Source organism: Salvelinus sp. IW2-2015, linkage group LG26 (genome assembly GCF_002910315.2).
Source record: "Salvelinus sp. IW2-2015 linkage group LG26, ASM291031v2, whole genome shotgun sequence".
Lineage (NCBI taxonomy): Eukaryota > Metazoa > Chordata > Actinopteri > Salmoniformes > Salmonidae > Salvelinus > Salvelinus sp. IW2-2015.
The window spans coordinates 4,132,492-4,153,714 of NC_036866.1; the positions used below are offsets into that span (position 1 = coordinate 4,132,492).

At 42.1% G+C, this 21,223-nt stretch overlaps 1 protein-coding gene and 1 pseudogene across 1 annotated transcript in view; both read right to left on the reverse strand.

Moving 5' to 3' along the window:
• Positions 1–5,077, reverse strand: part of LOC111952157 (arf-GAP with coiled-coil, ANK repeat and PH domain-containing protein 2-like) — an 88,958-nt pseudogene extending 83,881 nt beyond the window's left edge.
• Positions 5,078–9,468: 4,391 nt separating this feature from the next.
• Positions 9,469–21,223, reverse strand: part of ppp1r2 (protein phosphatase 1, regulatory (inhibitor) subunit 2) — a 30,334-nt gene continuing 18,579 nt past the window's right edge. Inside the window, exons 4-6 of the mRNA XM_023971303.2 lie at positions 17,456–17,550; positions 15,397–15,567; positions 9,469–11,937 (exon numbers count right to left, since the gene is read on the reverse strand). Coding sequence (XP_023827071.1) covers positions 11,924–11,937; positions 15,397–15,567; positions 17,456–17,550 — 280 coding nt within the window. The 3' untranslated portion in view covers positions 9,469–11,923. The remainder of the gene's footprint in view (positions 11,938–15,396; positions 15,568–17,455; positions 17,551–21,223) is intronic.

Below are 21,223 nucleotides of genomic sequence, written 5' to 3' on the forward strand. Positions count from 1 at the left end.
GCTGACGATCCCCATACTACTACTCTGTTGCAGTGTAAATCGGCTGACGATCCCCATACTACTACTCTGTTGCAGTGTAAATCGGCTGACGATCCTCATTCCACTACTCTGTTGCAGTGTAAATCGGCTGACGATCCTCATTCCACTACTCTGTTGCAGTGTAAATCGGCTGACGATCCCCATACTACTATACTACTACTATGTTGCAGTGTAAATCACTGACGATCCCCATACCCCTACTCTGTTGCTGTGTAATTCGGCTGACGATCCCCATACCATTACTCTGTTGCAGCGTAAATCGGCTGACGATCCCCATACCACTACTCTGTTGCAGTGTAATTCGGCTGACGATCCCCATACCATTACTCTGTTGCAGCGTAAATCGGCTGACGATCCCCATACCACTACTCTGTTGCAGCGTAAATCGGCTGACAGACATCTCAAGTGCTCTGCTCAACTGTAGGCTAGATCTAAAGGCGTACCCAAAAGTCAGTCATAACCACAAACCTCAACCTTGATCATACCCATTTTAAAAAGACAGCGTTAAATATTTAATTAGCTACTATACCCAGTAGTGTCCCAGCTGCTCAATAGTCGGTTAAGCAGACATGTCCTGTGTGTTCATTGCTAATGGTATCCCGTAAAATCCAGAGGGAATCGTAGATTAGGCTGAGGCTACATCAGGCGTGCATATGAGCTCACCTGAAGGGTAGCAAAGACGTTAGTTTACAACCCCCACTTGACATCTGTGAGGAACAAACTCAAAAGGCTAACTAAAGTTAGCCCAGGGACTGGCCGGCCCACCATCAACGTTCTTGAACTGTGGTGAATGTATCCCGGTGCTGTCCTCTGCTCTGCATTATCGATGTCAGTGATGAGGTGTCAGCTGTGGGTTTGTCAATGAGACATGTCAAATTGCTACCACTATGGAGCGGCCTATGACATCATGTAAATGGCACTCAGCCAAGCTCGGTTTCTGCATAACTTTCAATTACAAAGAATGTCACAGGGTGAGGAGGAAAGAGAACATAAGGACAATCCAGAATTGCAAACAGTGCGCAAAACCAAACTGTCACAAAAATATATATCTACCGGTATATATATACACTGCTCAAAAAAATAAAGGGAACACTTAAACAACACAATGTAACTCCAAGTCAATCACACTTCTGTGAAATCAAACTGTCCACTAGGAAGCAACACTGATTGACAATAAATTTCACATGCACATTAGTGGCCTGCTGGAGGTCATTTTGCAGGGCTCTGGCAGTGCTCCTCCTTGCACAAAGGCGGAGGTAGCGGTCCTGCTGCTGGGTTGTTGCCCTCCTACGGCCTCCTCCACGTTCTCCTGATGTACTGGCCTGTCTCTCTGTAGCGCCTCCATGCTCTGGACACTACGCTGACAGACACAGCAAACTTCTTGCCACAGCTCGCATTAGGTGCCATCCTGGATGAGCTGCACTACCTGAGCCACTGTGTGGTTGTAGACTCCGTCTCATGCTACCACATAGAGTGAAAGCACCGCCAGCATTCAAAAGTGACCAAAACAATTCAGCCAGAAGCATAGGAACTGAGAAAGTGGTCTGTGGTCACCACCTGCAGAACCACTCCTTTATTGGGAGTGTCTTGCTAATTGCCTATAATTTCCACCTTTTGTCTATTCCATTTGCACAACAGCATGTGAAATTATTTGTCAATCAGTGTTGCTTCCTAAGTCGACAGTTTGATTCACAGAAGTGTGATTGACTTGGAGTTACATTGTGTGTTTAAGTGTTCCCTTTATTTTTTTGAGCAGTGTATATTCCACGACGGGCCGAGTGTCTGCAGGTTTTTGGCTTTTCTTTCAATAAGCCCTAGACAGCCAGGTGAGGAGAGTTCCTTATTAATTAGTGAGCTTAATTAACCAAGTACATGGGTGGAGCGAAAACCTGCAGACACTCAGCCCTTCGTGGAATTGAGTTGACACGTGCTTTAAAGCCTAAAATTTGGTTCAAAGTTCATCAAAAGCGACATATAGTCTAGTCCTAACTGTCACTGAAAACTTTTGACTGTAGAAAGTGAGCTAGAGTATTTATTTCAGTAATCTCATAACATATTGCAAATAAGGTCTACAGAATCAGCAGCCTTTTGGCATCCGAGTCCCGGAGCAGTTGTTGAAAACAGGTTTCATGGCTGCATGATAACTCCGGCTACATCTAAAAATGAGACCTTAAGGTGGTAATGTGGGGTGTAGCCTACCCACTTGGGAAGAAAAAACCCCCAGCATTCATTGACACAGAGTTGAAAGTGCACACACACACACACACACACAAATGGAAACAGATGTCAAAAGACAGTTGTGCTTTGCTGGTCTGCATCCCCGTTTTACTCCATTACTCGCCCGCCTCTCTTTGTTCTCTTCTCTACCAAATCAAACACCGAGGAACAGAGTGAAGCAATGGTGGTCAAAGTGGAAAGAATGTATGTTGTTGAAGGATCATTGGCAAATTCTAACCCACAATGAACCCCAGCGGTGCTTAGGGTCAGGCGACTGGAAGCGACGACCCACACAGTGCAGGGGTCAGTAGAAACCTGCCTCTGTCCATAGGTCTACCTGTCACAGTGCAGGGGTCAGTAGAAACCTGGCCTCTGTCCATAGGTCTACCTGTCACAGTGTAAGTGTAACAGATGTGAAATGGCTAGCTAGTTAGCGGTGGTGCGCGCTAATAGCCTTTCAATCGGTTACGTCACTTGCTCTGAGACCTTGAAGTAGTGGCTCCCCTTGCTCTGCAAGGCCGCGCTTTTGTGGAGCGATGGATACGATGTTCGTGGGTGACTGTTGTTGATGTGTGCAGAGGGTCCCTGGTTCGAGCCCGGGCGGGGCGAGGGGACGGACGTAAAGTCATACTGTTACATAGGGGTCAGTAGAAACCTGGCCTCTGTCCATAGGTCTACCTGTCACAGTGTACTGCACTGATGGCTGTCTGACAAAAGCTCACAGAGTAACCAACTTCCTGACAGATGAGGGTTTACAGCATGTTATCTTTATAATATTATACCCTTAAACCAGGTGCTATGGAGGTGAAAAGAGAATCACTATAGATATTGTTTGTGGGTCTGTGAGGGACTGTAGGCATCATTCACAGGGTTCTCCCCATGATATTTTTAAAACAAGGTGTTGCCCGCTGAGTACAGCGGGGAGGCACGGAGGGGGGGCAGTGACACCCTTTGGACTAAGATTTTTGCACACCTCTGCCATTTCCTGCGATCAAGACCAATTTTTTTTTGCCTTATATGATAATACAAAAAAGAAAAGTGGCACAGACAGTCCACTAGAGCAGAGCAGGAACTCTTACATTCTTCAGATAGGGAAACTAGGCTGTGTGATATGACAACGTCCTCTGTAGCTCAGTTGGTGGATCATGGCACTTGCAATCCCAAAATAGTGGGTTCAATTCCCAGGACCACCCATACGTTAAAAAAAACATATGCACTCATGTCTAAGGTGCTCTGGCTAAATGCATCTGCTCAATGGCATATATTATGATATTGCAGGCATTTTGAGTCTTGTGAAGGAGCCAAAACGAAAGCACAGGTGCCGCCACCACAACCAGAGTACCAGTCATGGTTTCACACTCAGCTGACTAAGGCTTTTTGTTCATTCCCCAAGCTGATCCTTGAGGGGAAAAAGCCTCTTTCCACATTTCCTGCCAACAACTTTCTACCATCTGCTTCTCATTTCGTAAGAGAGGATGTTGTTCAGCGCAGAGGGCGGGAGAGGGGGCAGTCCGAGAGGAAGTGGTAGCTCTTTCTCAAAGCTTGGGAAGCACAAGTTTCACTGAATAGGATGAAATAACAATGTGATAACAAAAAGGCAAAACATTTGACTACATAAGGTGGAAAACCTTTGATAGGCTGATGCATCTTGTACAGCTTCAAAGCAAGCACAGGGCATTATATTAGAGCTATTAACTGCCTACTATTCTTGAAGACAATGTAATGAGGTCAATGACAGCACTGTTGAAAACCTAGAACCAAGCTGTAATGTTAGCTACTACTGTAGGACATGAGCAACAAACTTGCAACTTTATGGTTGCCAGTTGAGACCTCTGGGATGTTCATTTGTCATGTTGGTATTAAGAATATATGGCAACCTCCCATCCACCAAATAAACCAAAGAAAATAAGTTATTGTGATGAGGTTACAATGCAGGTAGCATTGTACAACTGAGTTGACCCTGGCAGTGAAAATGGCAATCGTTTTCACTTCGCTAGCTACCATTCCTCTTCAGAATCAAATAATCTAGTCGTTGTACTGACATTTTGTTGTTATTCCGTCTCACATACACAGATAAATGGTTAGGTAATTTAGCTAGCTAGGGGACAAGAGCTGAGTCCTCTGACCTAACAAGCTAATTATTTTGACAAGAAGCAAGCTAACGTCACCGTAATGTTAGCTCGCTAAATTGACTAATTTGTCAGATAATGTAGGAACAAAGTAGCAAGGACACTTGGTCTACCTGAATCTTGGAGAGTCTTTGAGACATTCCTCGAATTCCACCGTTATCTTCATCTTCTTTAACAAGTAAAAACAGGGATTAAAAAACTAGGATTAAAAACAGCTGTCCCTTGCCTTGGACTCGGCTACCCGCTAATAACGTTACCGTTAGAGAGCTGGGAATCAATCCATAAAACGTCGGCAAACTGGCCAGCTTGCCGCTGTGTGGCTGGCTGGCAAATAATAGGTTCCCAACAATGCAACCATAAACAATTACAAGTAAAATAACTACTTAAATAAAGATCAAAAATTGATATTGTTTTTGTTAAATTTAATATGAAAAGAACGCTTCACTAGCTAGATCATAGCAGCCAGTGGGATGAGGCTTTTCATTTCACGCATACAATACAAGCTTCTGCTGTATCTACGAATCATCGTGTCCAGTGCTTCCTGATCCATGAAAAACGACTTGAGTGATACTTGGAACATCCAAAGAGAACGCTCTCTTCAGGACTAGAGGCTGGACATGTGGTAATTTCGGGAACTGTAACCATAGAGATAAATAGAGGACTCCTCTTTGTGTATCTGTGCGAGTGTAGCGTCTGTGACAGCATAGGCCATGTTGAAGTACATTTTCTTCTTAAAGATTGGCTGAGCCCTCTTAATGACCCGGTTGAACATGACACCAACATGGTCACCAGGAGGGATCAGCCAATGACGTTGGAAGTCCCAACCAGTCGACTAAATTAAAATGGTGGACGCTCTTCAAATGGCCCTGCCCATGCTAATGCCAAAGATGTTTATAATTAACCCAAGATGGGGGAAAAAAACAGGCTGTTGTCCAATGGGAGCAAATTAATCATAGTGGGCAGAGCCAAGCAAGGAGGTGGGCAGAGCCAAGCACAAGTTCGCGAAATCCTATTGGCTATCCGTTATGGAACGCCTACTTTGTGAAGCAGCGCATTTGCAGTAAATCAATTCGCCCTTGCATTCCAAAACAATGTAATTGTTAAAAACTTTGATAAAGGCTAAAGTCTACAAAACGTAGTCCACTCTGTTTGTAACAGAGTCTAGTTTTGGGAATAGAAAACTCGAATGAAATAAAAATGTTCCATCGATGAGAAAATTAGCAGAATGTCAGCCAAAATCCATCTCGCTCCATTTTCTCCAACTAGACTGCCTCTCATCACCATATTTAGTGGTGAGCAGAATTGTTTTATTTAACTAGGCAAGTCAATTAAGAACAAATTCTTAATTACAATGACGGCCTACCCCGGCCAAACCCTAACGACGCTGTGCGCCACCCTATGGGACTACCACTCACGTCCGGTTGTGATACAGCCTGGAATCGAACCAAGGTCTGTAGTGACACCTCTTGCACTGAGATGCAGTGCCTTAGACCGCAGCGTCTAGCCACAGCACCGTTTTAGGTCTGGCCACAGCACTGTTTCAGCAACATTGAAGGTTTTAAATGACATCCACTGTGCTCTTGATAAGAAGTTACATTGTGTGTGTCTGTCTTTATTGATTTGTTGAAGGCTTTTGACACCGTGGACCATGCTGTGTTAATGCAAAGGTTAAAATGTTGTAGAATTACTGGTCATGCTCTAGATTGGTTTATAAATTACCTATCAAATTGTGCACAATGTGTAATTGCGGGTGTAATTGCGAGTCCATAGAGGTGTGCTCAGGTGTTCCTCAGGGTTTTATTTTGCACACACCGTTGTTCATTTTGTATAACAACAACATTGGGGATCTTGTCGAAACAGCAGATGTTCATTTATATGCAGATGATACTGTTCTTTATTCAAGTGGTAGTAGTTTATCTTTAGCTTTTGAAAATGCCCAAAGAGCATTTAATATCATACAACAGAATCAAATATTTGGGTGTGTGGGTTGATGATAAGCTGAGCTTCACTGTTCATGTAGAGAACTTGATAAGGAAGCTCAAGCTGAGAAAAGGTTTTTTATTTCCGGCATAAGGCTTGTTTTTCTTTGGAGGCCAGGAAGGAGCTGGTACGATGTACATTACTGGAGGTTTTAGATTTTAGTGATGTTATATATATATGCAGGCTTCACTACCCTGAGAGCACTTGATTCAGTGTATCATGCAGCCCTCAGGTTCATTACAAATCAAAAACTACTAACACATTGTGATCTCTACAGCGCTGTTGGCTGGTCGCCATTGACCTTGCATAGGCTTAAACACTGGTATACACTGATTTATAAGGCCATATTGGGTAAAATGCCATTTTATCTGTTCTTTTTTTAGTCAGGTCAGTAAATAAATATCAATTACAGTCCCATTCTGATTTGCTTCTAACAGTACCAAAAATTAGAACAGGTCATGGTAGAAAGTTTTAGTTACTTAGCACCGTGGTGCTGGAATTCTCTCCTGAACATTTAAAAATTTTATGATCTAGTGTCGTTGGTGGAGTTTAAACACTTGATCGATGTATATATCATAGAGTGTAATTGTTTTTAGGCCAGCTATTTTTAGTCAAGACTTTCGTGTTTTTAAAGTAAAATGTTTTTGTTGTATTGTATGTGTGTTTATAGTTTTGTTTAATGTTGTGTTAGTGTACGTAAGTTGTTTTGTATGAAACGTTGTTCCCCCTGCTGCTATTGGACCAGGTCTCTCTTGGAAAAGATGTTATCTCAATGAGAAAAACCTGTATAAATAAAATTTAAAACATTTAAAAATTTAAAACAAAAAAGAGGACAGCTTTGGGATTATTCAGAAACATGGATCAAGGAAGACAGGTTTGTAGGAAAAGAATAGTGGCAGGGAGAGGGAGAATGTGTGGAGGACAAAGGAGAGGAAGACCAAGAGCGGTCGTCTCTAATGAGAAGGGCCTCAATTATTGACCATGTTGTAAACCATGGTCTCTCGTTGCGAGAGGCCGGTGTAAGGGTGCAACCAAATCTGCAGCGTTCAAACAGTTGCATCAAAAAGTACAAATTTTCCAGCAGAACAGATGAGATGTGCATCCTTCAGTGATAATTGAACTACATATTAAAGTACAATATACTATGTTCACATTTTTATTTTATTTTTACATGTACTGACATTTTGAAATAAATTGATTGTTTTGTGTTTTTCAGTAGGATCTGAAGGTTGCCTCCAACAGGAGGGAGAGGCAGAATATTATCAGATGCACAGGAAATTGTCATTGTTGACATGGTAATTGGCAACAATGCAATAAAACTGCGGGAAATTTATGAACGAGTGCTGGCAGACAATATCACTGTTGGGAATGTGAATACGGTCAGCACGACGACAATTGCCAGAGTCCTAGAGGAACATTAAATAAGGATGAAGCAGTTGTACACTGTACCCTTTGAGAGAAACGGTGAACGTGTGAGAGAACTCAGGTATCAATATGTCCAGGTAAGATGTCTGTTCAATATCCGAACTGGCTACATTACACAGCTATGCATAATATAAAGCACTGTAAAACTGGATTTTAGAGCGTCATGGAGATGGAAGCCAGGCAAACTACATATATTCATCTTTGTGGATGAAGCTGGATTCAACCTGGAAAAAACTCACCGCGGGGACGAAATGTGATTGGACAGAGAGCAACTGTAGATGTCCCAGGCCAGAGAGGAGCTAACATTACAAGGTGTACAGCACTGTCCAATGATGGTTGCTGTTACACAAGCCACTCATTGGCCCCTACAATACAGAGGTTAATATATTTTGTGAATGACCTGCATAATTGACTTGTGCCCGCAGAGGATAGGGAAAGAAAGAAGGGAAAGAAACTCCCCTACCTTCGTTGTTGTGTGGGATAATGTGGCATTCCACCACTCTGCTGCAGTCACAGACTGGTTTGCTGCACATCCCAGGATGTCAGTACAATTCCTGCCTCCATACTCCCCCTTCCTAAACCACATAGAAGAGTTTCTCTCTGCATGGAGGTGGACGGTTTATGACCAGATGTCCTTACTGAATGACATAAATGTGGGGTGTGGAGACACTTCTCCTGAAGACTGCCAGGGTTGGATTAGACATTCCAGAAGACACTTTCCGAGATGCATCGCCAGAGAAGACATAAGATGTAATGTTGATGAGAACTTGTGGCCAAAAATGCAGGAGAGYGYGAGAACTAGAACCCTCATAGTACAGTATGAGGGATTATACTGTACATGTTTGTTTATTGCAGCCTTAGAATCTCAGGAATTAGTTTTGTTTCAACTTATTTTTCCACAAGTAAATTACTATATGCAAAGATATATAAAAAATAAAAGGCTATTGAAGCAAATTGCTGCATTTCTGATTCATTCTTGTTACATATATTTTAGTCAATAAAGTGAATAAGTGTTATTCTATAATGAAATACTGATGTGAAAAATCATTCAAACTTCAAAAGAGAAAAGTTAATCATTTACTGTTGGTGTTTTTTAGGTCAGTGTGTTATGGGTGACAATGTTATGCTTTCTGAGTGAGAATTATTGCCAGTGTCATGGTTGAACGAGCTTATTTTGAGACGTGTTTTGGTGGTTTGAGGGAGTTTTGGAGGTGAGATGCATGTTGGTAATGCAGACTGAAGTGTTTTGAAAAAGTGCCTTCAGTTTTGACCGATGCTTGTTAGCAACTGAAAAACAAAACAAATAGTGATAAGGATTAGTAGAGAAAAAATATATATAAAAAAATATGTTTTTTTTATTTTTTATCAGGAGTTTAAATATTTCTTTAAATTAAATACATCTACCCTTAATTTCTGTATCATACCTCATCTAGTTTCCAGTGGATTATTCTAATACAAAAGGAGAAAGTATATAATATGAATTCACAGAACTAACAGCATGTAGTAATAGCACCTCTCAACATGAAGATTTGATACTATTGCCATCTAGTGGCCACAGAGAAGTACTGTGTGATCTTTTAGGAGTAGTACCCTGGATCAAAAACATGAACCTGAGAATAAATGGTGTTCAATGGTATTACATACAACTTCCACATTAAAAACACCAGGCTCATAAGAAAACACTTCATAAACAGCATCTTTTAATTATGGGAGACAAAAATACACACATCCTTATGTTTAAGAACATGCAAATTTAAAGATACAAAAAAAAAAACAGAAATCGAAAGTCCATTATTTGGGGACAGACAAATTATCACGAGACAGAATGTTAGTCCACTGTCCCTCGTAAAGAAAGAAAATATGGTAGAATATAAGCAAGACAACAAGAATCCAAGCCTTTGAACGCACAGGGAAGAATATGAGCATAGCCTATTCATTTACAGTACACATAAATACATCATATTAGGCACATTTGCCTTGTAATAACCACCCCGGGTTAATGTCATACAAGTTGATTCACAGACAACCTCATCCTTTTGTCTTAAGTCCTGAAAAATGGGAAAAGAGTAATTACTATGAAGATTTTTTATTTTAAGTGTTAATTACCTTGTTTGTTTTTGCCTATGTGCCTTCCCTCATTATTCGGATAATAGTAGATAAAAAATAAAGAGCAAGGCGGAAAGTGGGAACAGTCAGTGTATCAATCAGTATTTCCTGTGGGTGTGATGCTGTAATTTCAAAAGGAATCCAGCACTGCTGAGCTTTTGAAATCGTGAGGATAGAATCCAATGGATGGACACCTAGCTTATATGGTCATTCAGTCCCCAGAATTAAAAGGGGTTGGTAGTCTAGTTCTGAGAAGAAAGAAACCATCTCTACATGCCCTGATAAAAACAAAAAAAATGTTTTGTAATGTGCTCATTCAGGAAGAGAAGGACATCAAAACTCAATGTTTAAGACTTCATTTATCACTGGAGGACAGTGGTTCTCAGAGGTTCATGTAGATCGAGGTGCCATGACTCAAATATCATAGAGGCAATAAATACACAGTAACCAACTGTCTTGGTTGCCCAGATATCACTCATTTTGTCCGCCAAGCTAGCTAGCAGATTACAAAGGTAGCAGGACACAAAAACTAAAAAAAAGGGGGTAAATTGATCGTAATCAACGACGTCACAATACCATAGCCTTCATACAGAATGTAAGAGTGAGCATAATACCAACTAAATATACCAGAAATCTTTCTGTTCATGCAGCCAATCAACCCATTAACACCCAAAAGTCCAACTGCAGGATGGTAAGTAGTATTATTGACATTGTATAGGAAACAGTTCTGGGGTGTATTCATTAGTGTACACTGTAGCAAAACGTTTTGCAATGAAAACAAGCATTTCTTATTGGATAAATGCAAGTTAGTCCCTTGCCGTTTTGACCCGTTTGGTTACTAGTGAATATACCCCAGCTTATCAGTAGTACAAACCTTCTCTGGAGGTTAATTTCCCAAATGTTGTCCTTCTTATTATCTTAGTGAGCGAACAAGGCATTAGTGCTGATAAGCACAAGGCTTTAGTAGCCATGCATAATACAGCTGCGTCCCATAGGTATAATGGCATGCCTGAATATCTACATTTCAATATGCTGATGTCCTGTGAGAAATGACGTTATATTACGCTGTTTTATGGTTACTTATCACAACGCAATCCATAATAAATGGTCAATTTATTGCATGAGAATAAATCAGTTTTGCTGTCAATTACAGTACATTAGCCACCCTATTAAGATAATGTTACCTTGTTGGAAACATATCTATTCCTATTAGTCAGTGGACATGTATGTTCTGTACCAAATCCTATAGTGGGCGTGTATATATTATGTAGGACTGAAATGCTGGTGACCTTGGACATCGAGGTGCCTTGCGGGCTGGTTGTAAATGTTAAGTACGCTGTTCCTATATCCATACCAGACAAGCCTACATCCAAGATCAGGGGAACGGAGGAGAAGACAGAGAAAAACCCAGGACAGAAGCTCTCTCACCAAGATTTCTTCAACAACGGTTATGTTGGTAGTTAGTAAAAATAAAAAAACACAGGTACAGGGGGAACTAATAACAAACAAAAAAAGAGACCAAAATCCTCCTACCACCGTCATCATAATTATCCAACACTTCCATCCAATGGATGCTGCTGTTTTTTTAGGATGTGGGGTTTCCGACAGCTTATGCCAGGGGCTCAGGAGGAGCCGGGACAGTCGGACAAAGACAGACAGACTGCAGCTAGCGAGCGAGCAGGTGAGTGATTGAGCAAGGAGTGAGGCAGGAGTCCTCACTGATAATAACAGTCTGTTATAACAGTCTTTAGGTCTCGGTTCCTATAGGTCTGGTTTCCTTTGAGGTGACGGCAAGTTTTTGAGGGACTCTTTTACAACGAGGAGAAGTGACCGGCAGGGTCGATATGCTTTGCATTGCAGTGTTTCTGGGAAATATACACACGCGTGGGGGGGGGGGGGGTTCGAGGTGAGGTTATGAAGCGGTCTGCTCTATGGCCCGGCACATGTAGCAAAGTGTCTCTTTTGAATGTTTTATGAGAGCCGAGACACACAGGCTGGGGACAGGAGAGGTGGCGTGTCCTCCTCCTCTAGGAATCCAGAGCTGCAATCCAAAAAGAGAGGACATGTGAGTGACAGCATCATATGCGTTAATTCATTACAACAGTAACTGGAACAGAGAGACAGAAACGCTAACATTCTAGTAGTCTTATAGTAGAGTGAACATGGGGCCTGTATTCACAAAATGTCTCGAGGTCAGAGTGCTGATCTAGGATCAGTTTTGCCTTTCGGATCATAATGGATACTACTATTAAAATCACAATGAATAAAAAGGGTCGGTCAAACTGATCCTAGATTCTGAGACACTTAGTGAATACGGGCCCCTTTCTCAATTCAGACTGTTTTCTGTCAACAGCTGAGTCCAGTATTAACACCTTTAACCTTTTCTCCAACGCGCCACATCAGTCCTCCGCGGAGTAACTGCATGACCTCTTGCCATTTGGAAGGCCTACTAAAATCAGGGCCTGGTAACCTTTGTGTGGAGCTTTACACGTATCTAACCCTCTCGGAATCCAACTGCCTTTCTAGAAGGTTCCCATGCATGTACGCTAGTACATAAGTCTTAAAACCAAGAGAACATTTATCATTTCCCCCTGTTTATATATTACTACTTCAGGCTACAGGGTAATGAAGTGTCTCAGCGTACTCAGTGCTTCCTGTGGTCCTGTATGGCTCAGTTGGTAGAGCATGGCGCATGCACCGCCCGGGTTGTGGGTTCGATTCCCGGTGCCAACCCTACGATAAAAAAATGTCTGCTAAAACATCTTATATTATTCAGCAAGGCTTGAAGGAAATTCGAGTGCTCGACTGAGGGACATTGAAACCAAAGAAATCCTCCCAGGATATACATACACGGTAATCACAGAAAAGCAAGAGCAATGAGATGCCTGCACAGTGACGTTTACTGCAGCCACAACAAACAAAGTGAGCTGGGCGAGAGAAAAAAAGCTCAGCGATAAGAGCGTGGGCGGGGCTTAAGTTGGGGAAAGAAAACGCTTGGCCATGTGATGGCGCYAATTACCAATAAAGGCTCGCTATAGCTTCCAGCCCGTGATGGATTGGCTATTGATTCTTAGCACGCTGGCAACTTGCTGCAGTAAAAATGTTTTACAAAAACACAATCAACRATTTTCTCTCTTTCAATGGATATCGCCAGAGAGTGCTCCCAATGTTCTTTGACTAGTCCTGTCCTATGGTTTCTGAGAACCCCCATTTGTTTTACCCAAAGTATCAAGAGGTTCCATGAAGTTGAATTTAAGACCCATTTAATGCCACTTGAAATATAATACCATTTGAGTTCATCGCGCACCACACTCCTAATATTTCTCTCAAGAAATGAGCCAATGTTGGCAAAAAGTAGTATTTGTAGAGCTGGCTCTTTCACCGAAGGCTATAAGCTACATAGCTCATATTTACAAGTAGGTGTGCTATTTTAGCAATGAGCATTCTCCTATAGTCTAGCAGTGTGGGAGGGCTCTGGACTGACTTCTTCCAGTGTCAAGCAAGACATGAAAAAAAAGTTTGCCATTTCATCTAACATGTTCAGGGAATGCATGATGGATATTTAAAATAGGATCCATTATAATCAGATTTCTGTTTGTCTCTTTAGAGATTCATTTGCCTGCATGTTTTTTTGTCCATATTGACCTAGGCTATGCCCCATATCATTTACCACCGGAGGAAGTGGGAACTCAAAACACATTAGCTAGATTGCTAACTCTAAATATGCTTTGTTCTGCTGGCACATCTCAATGACATACTCTGTAAAGTGGGATCTTTCCACTATATTCACATTTTAAAAATAATTGTTACTCACACAAGGCTAAATCTTTTTTAGATGTTTTAACCATCTTTCTCGCAATGACAATTCAAAATGTTGCTCAACTGGGCTACCTTACTCTCTCCTCCGGCAACGGCCCGACTCACACTGGCACACGCACATGACGTGCACACAGAAATATTAGATTAAAAAATATATATATATTTTTTTTTTTATTGGGCTGTGGTGGCAACAATTAAGCAGTGGCACAAACACCATAGTCATCTCCGTCGCACTTCCTAAGACCTTTTAAAAACTAAGTACATTAAGATTATTAAGGCCTTTAAAATCAGATTAATTTATTTAAGACCAAAGATGAGTAGTCGAATACCCATACTAACATACTGTATACTACATACTTAATGAGTATATACACTGCATACTATTAGTTCATTTTAGTATACTGTAAACGAACGGTATCCCTTCAGTTGAACGTACTAGCGTCGCCTATCTACCGGAAGTTGATGCTGTTCCTATGCAACCTCTTGCTAGCATAACACATWYCTAGCTAGACATTTTACGATTTCGGGTGTGTTCGTAAATTCAATCTGGAGTGTGCTCTGGTCGTTCGTAAATTCAGAGCGTTTCGCTCTTGGATCGCGTCACTGGACCCTCTGGCCGAAGAGTAGGGTTGATCCGAGTTCTGACCTCACAACGACAGTCAAGCACCCAAGCTAACTGGCAAATGAGAGAACACTAACCATTTTACCCACCCTAGCAGGGCTGGTTAGGCAGTTTGTGTTATCCAGAGTGTTGGTGCTTGTAACTGTGCTGCTGGCAACAATRGAATTGCCCTTTTTTTTGCCGGCGTTTACTGACCCCGGCTATATTCAACGGGTGTTGAGCGTTCGTAAATTCATCAGTTATTCTGCACTCTGGCACACTCAGACAAGAGTGTGCCAAGAGTGAGAATTAACAATGTCCATGGAGAACGCACAACGACTATATCACTTAGCTAAGAATGACGTGAATAATCAAGTCAATCAAGGTTGGGTAGTTAGTTAGATTATAGTTAATATACTGCCTGGCAAGTTCGATGTATTATTAACCAACTAATGTTAGTTCGTTACCTAACATTCCAGCGGCAGGTAGTCAAGTGGTTAGAGCGTTGGACTAGTAACCGTAAGGTTGCAAGATCGAATCCCCGAGCTGACATGTTTTTTTATAATCTGTCATTCTGCCCTTGAACAAGGCAGTTAAACCCACTGTTCCTAGGCCGTCATTGAACATAAGAATTTGTTCTTAACTGACTTAAATAAAGGTAAAATATTATTATTTTTAAGTAAAAAACGTAATGCTGTAATGCTATGCAAGGATAGCGTAGCTAACAAATTGTCAGCAAATCTAACGTGTAACGTAACTGATTTGAAAGGTAATTACTTTATTACAGTGCTCAACAATTGTCATAATTAGTTAAAGTAATGAATTAGTATGCAATCGGACTTTGAATATTTTCCACCATTTTCTTCAAATATGGTGGATACTTCGTATTTTGGCAAATTTAGTACGACATCCGGGAACTTTTGACATACTAACTCTATCCATACTATGACCAATAAGCATACTCAATTTAACGTCACAAATAGTAAGGTTAGTATGAGTATTTGAACACAGCACAATACTTAAGGACCTGCATACACCCTGCTTACCGTCTTAAGGTTTGAGTATCCCCGTTTGTCTTACCGTCATGCGGGGGATCTACAATGAAGTCCTCTGTTTCCATGTCCTCCTTCATCTCCTCGTCCTCGTCCTCTTCTTCRGCCAGCTCATTGGCTATGAGTTGCCGGGCCATCCTGATGCTGAGGCCCTCGTTGTAATGCATCTTCCTCATCATTTCAAACTGCTTCTTTTTCGCTGATGGGGAGAAAGAGAGAGGTTTCAATTGCTTTGGCAATGTAAACATATGTTTCCCATGCCAATAAAGCCCTTTGAATTGAGGTGGGTTGAAAGAGAGAAAGGGAGGCTAGGGGGAGCCACAACTCAGACACATACTGTAAATATCCTGATTTCCAGTCTGTGGAGGAGAGTGATACATAGAGAGCTACTTTAGGAGATGCTAGGATGGCGCATTCAAAAGATAAAAGGAAAAGGGGAGGTTTTAGTTGAAAGGGGAGAGTTTTAACATGCTTGTCCTCAAAATGGCGGTTGAAGGATCAATACACCATAAAAAACTTTCATGAGGATCCTAACTGAACAGTTCCAGTAGAATCTAATCTACTTTCAAGGACATGGTTCTGAGATGAAACACAGTAAAAAAATAACTGCTTTCTAATTCCAGCATCAAATCTACACAAATATACCTTTTATAACAATAAGTTTGACTCAACTTTTTGCCACATTTTCTTTATATGAAACAAAGTCCGACTGAACAGTAGTCCAGGTGCGTCAAACCTAGGGCCTGTGGGACCTGCCTTGTTGATAGTGCTGTACTTTTATTTCTGTCAACCGATCTAGTCATGATTGCTGTAACATATTTAATAGTCCCGCCAGTAGAAAACGTTCTATTCATCAGAACAGGAAAATACAAGGTAATTCCTTACAAATGATTTACAAGTAGGCTAGGGCAAGCCGCTAATCCACTGTAGTGAATGTAAGAATTTAAAGCATTGGAAAGTCTATTGATAAAGACATTTAGAACATGCAGCTGTCAGGTTATCATGACAACGGTTGCAACGACAGGGTCAAAGTTGAACGTTTCTTGCTCCTTCCCCGCAAAAGTAATGGTGGCTATATGAAAAGCAAATGCCGACAAGAAAGAGCTAAAAAAAAAAAAATTAAATAACATGTTTACTGCCAACATACCATGAACCCTTTCTGAAAGCAATAAGAGACATTTTCAAAAGATGACTTGCAACTGCAGCCGTACACACGGTGCCACGAGAGGCAGGTCAGGAGAGGCTTATTTTTAGCAAACAATAGCTTTGGAGTGTGAAGCAACAACCTTGAGGGACATTGTTACATGGAAACTAGGTGGGCGAGAGGATGTGACACAGATTTCAAATTTGGAAGCCAATGTCCCGAGGCTTAGTGATGTCACATTAGTACAGTCTCATGGAGTAACAGTGTGAGGTTACAGCTGGCTCAATGTGTTGGGGATTCATTTTGTTACTAGTCGTCAAGATCACTCCAATCAATCAATTCCCTTGCTGATTGTTCGAAGCACACTACTTCAAATCCAGGTCACTCATAATTTAGAAAATCAAAAGATAAATAAATATTAAATACATTTCATATTCAGTTGATGGCCCGTCTAACTCTGAAGAACAGTATGTATGAAGGTCAGCAGGTCTCATATACAAAGTTATTATAGGTGAAAAAAAAACTGGGTAGAATTCTAACTCAAAGCAACACTATTATAGGTCTATGAGAGTATGTCACCTAGTACTATACACATTTCAGTATTTGGGGAGAATTTACACGTTAGGCTCTTGCTTTCCCCTGTACTCCCGAGATAAAAATGCAGGAAAGCGAGGAGAGACGTGTGTCTGGAGCCAAAATGGACTACAGTCAAGTGGAACGGTCCCCGGGAGCAAGCTCTGTTTGGACCGTCGGCAGTGCTGCTGAGCTGAGAGAATCCCTTATCAGGCACACAGCGCTCGACACAACAACACAGAGAGAGGTCAGGGAAAAGTCAGGGCCTGATGCCCAGTGGGAATAGAGATGTGAGGGGGTGAGAGGAGGACGACGAAGGGGGGGGGGGGGGGGGGGGGGGGGGGGGGGGGGGGGGGGGTGCAGGCCCCACCTTGAGCCTCTGGGGTTAGTTCATCCTCTTCCTCACTGCTCTCCTCCTCTTCCTCTCTCATGAAGCGAGGTTCTGTTCCTTCTGCTGCCGCCAACCTGGGTGGGAGAAATAAGTGAGAAAGTGTGTAACAAAGACAGAAATAAATGTGTGCAGGGGAAGTACACGTGAATCAAAGTCAACCCTCCAAGATAAATGTCCACACCCCCATGGAAATCTAATTACCAACATGTACGTGTTCGTGAGGGTCTCACCTTTACACAGAAGGGTCATATTAGTGTGTAGCCATAACTGTAAGGACGCTACAGACAGACCAGTCAGTTTAAGCTAGAGATATCGTTTATTTGCATTGGATGAGTCTCAAATCCACCGCATCTGCGTAATACTTCTGCAGTGAAAAGTGACAGAGCTAGAGAGCTGTTTGTCAGACCATGAGACATCCCGAGGAAAATAAATTAAAAAATAAATATATATATTTTTTTTAAATCGGTCTCACAAAATAATTTCTACAAACTATTATGACCCCTTTACGGAAAGATGACTCTCTCGAACGCAATGGTGTTCTCCGTTTCGCTCTACAACCCCCACAAGCGTCTTGGGACTTGTCTGAAATCGGTACAGCCGATATGCCAACTTGTCTCTGTAGCGTCCGAACAGATTTGGCTACACAGTAATATGACCTCTCTGTGTAAAGGTGAGACTTATGAACATGTTTGTTGTGCACTAGGACACCCACAGGCCTCACGACTGAAGGTCCCCCGGTATCAGTTGAAACATTTATAGAAGTATATATGGGAGACTGTTTAGTGTCAAAAATAAGGGGTTACATAGATGTAAAAATTTATACGTTTCCTAATCTTTTAGATATAGGACAGATTGTTCTGAACGAACTCTATTGTTCCGTGTAGTGAATCTGTTATCCAATGGGTTTGTATGAGCTAATAGCAGCAATGTCAAATAATTCTTAAAATATATATTTTTATACTTCGAATGGTCTTAAAAATACAAAAATAAAATTGCAAAATGATCCTTGGTATCAAAGACCCCCCCCGCGGCTTAGACAGGGCTTATATTCTTATGGGTGAAAATGCAGTACTTCACAGGCGCACATCCTAGAGGAAGTCAGATTCACACTGCTTGTGTTAAGTCAGTGCCTTGCTAAGTCCCTTATTTTCCACCAGCTGAATCTGGCAAACCTTTCCCAGTCACGCGACCTTTCACGCCTTCAGACAAAACCATTCAATTCTTTGCCTCCTTCTAAAAGTCAGGGTGAAGTTTGGGACATGGCACAAGAATCTGCCTTTTGACTGTGAGAAACACAACAAAATAAAACATTGTCCTTAATTAACATTCTTGTTTGTGAAGGCCAGAGAGCTTGAGTCAGACAATATCATAGCAGGATTATGAGCTCTATATGTCTAAGGAGTTCTTTACTGGGAGAAGATGAGCATCGCAGTAGTCACCGTCAGAACTTTCCCTGGTCCACATTCACTTTCTAAATTACCTCTAAAAAAGGAAGACAGGCCTTGGTTCTCTTGGAGAGGGATACATGAACAGAGTGAGATGAAAGACAGAATAAGAAAGGGAGGGAGGATAGATTTGGGGAGGGGGGAGAGAAGGAGTGAACGCAAGAGGGGAAGGGAAAGGTAGAGAGAAACAAAACGAGTGTGTGAGTAAGAGAAAGAGGGGGAGGGACAAAGAAAACGAAGGAGCGAGAGACTAGGCAGTAGCCATTTTAATAGGATGAGGTGGAACAATGGTACTCTGAGTGAAAATAAACAATGGCTGCAGATAGAGTTTCAGGCCCGGAGCAGAACAATCCTCTTCACTTATTTACTGACATCCATCTCCACAACACCAGGCTTTTGATGCGAGTAGACAGGAGCAACGCACACACAGGCCCAGAGCATAAACAGACATTTCTTTCAAGCCTAGACCAGACCCAYTATGATTGCGCAATAGCCGACCAGACGGCCACTGATGTAATACTTCAAACAGCTTCCTTTAAACCCGAGACCTTTCCAAGTGCTTTTATTTCCTTGAACAGCAGCCATGATTTCCTGTGTCTTGTTCTGATGATGGCAGTGCATTAAGTTTGACAGTTGTGGGAGAAGTGGACTGAATAGGGACTTGTCTAGTCAAACAAACATTATTTTAGACGTGTTGATGGTGACGAAGCCGAAAAACGTTTAATTTGTAGAGTCATTTGTTAAATATGGAATACTGAACTCCGTGGTCTTTATCCCTCCAACTAAATGGGGGATATGCAACGTGCAGCATCCGTCGAGACAGTGAGTGTGTAGGCCTAGGGTATGTCATTCAATGTAGAAATAAATTACCACAAGACAAATGAGCTGATTGTGGACTACAGGAAACGGAGGGCCAAGCACATCGACAGGGCTGTAGTGGAGCGGGTCGACAGCGTGTTCACATTACTAAGGAATTAACATGGTCCACACACACCAACACCTCTCCCTCAGGAGGTTGAAAAGATTTTGCATGGGCCCCTCAGATCCTCAAAAAGTTTTACAGCTGCACCATTTGTCCGCATCTTGACTGCGTCAACGCTTGGTATGGCAACTGCTTGGCATCTGACCGCATGGCGCTACAGTGGGTAGCTTCCTGCAATCCCGGACCACTATACCAGACAGTGTCAGATGAAGGACCTAAAACAAAATTGTCCAGCCACCCAAGTCAGACTGTTCTCTCCGCTACCGCACGGGAAGCAGTAACTACGCCCGGAACCAACAGAACCCCAAAACAGCTTCTACCCCTAAGCCATAACACTACTAAATAGTTACCCAAATAGCTACTAGGACTATCTGCATTGATCCTCTTTGCACTTACACTTTCGACTCGTCACATACCCTAAATCAACTGTTAATCCTGTTGCCTAGTTACCCATAGTCACTTTACTCCTACATAACTTGGCTATACACGCAGGGTACCAGTACCGAGTCGATGTGAAGGGGTAGGAGGTAATTGTAGTAGATATGCACATATACAGTGCCTTCAGAAAGTATTCACACCTGGACTTAACCCACATTTTGTAGACAATAAAAAAATGTTTTTAATTGAGATTGTCGTCACTGGCCGACACACAATACCCCATGAAGTAAAAGTGGAGTTTCAGAGCATTCAGATCTTGATTTTGTTACATTACAGCCTTATCCCCCCCCCCTCAATCTACACACACACTACCCAATAATGACAATGCAAAAAACTAGTTTATATCACATTTACGTAAGTATTCAGACCCTTTACTCAGTACTTTGTTGAAGCACCTTGGTATCGATGACAGCTTCGAGTCTTCTTGGGTATGACGCTACAAGCTTGGCACACCTGTATTAGGGGAGTTTCTCCCATTCTTCTCTGCAGATCCTCTCAAGCTGTCAGGTTAGATGGAGAGCGTCACTGCACAGCTATTTTCAAGTCTCTCCAGCGATGTTCAAATCCGGGCTCTGTCTGGGCCACTCAAGGACATTCAGAGACTTGTTCCAAAGCCACTGCTGCGTTGTCTTGGCTGTGTGCTTAGTGTTGTTGTCCTGTTGGAAGGTGAACCTTCGCCCCCGTCTGAGGTCCTGAGCGCTCTGGAGCAGGTTTTCAGCAAGGATCTCTGTACTTTGCTCCATTCATTTTCCCCCTCGATCCTGACTAGTCTCCCAGTCCCTGTCGCTGAAAAACATCCCCACAGCAAGATGTTGTCACCACTATGCTTCACCATAGGGATGGTGCCAGGTTTCCTCCAGYCGTGACGCTTGGCATTGAGGC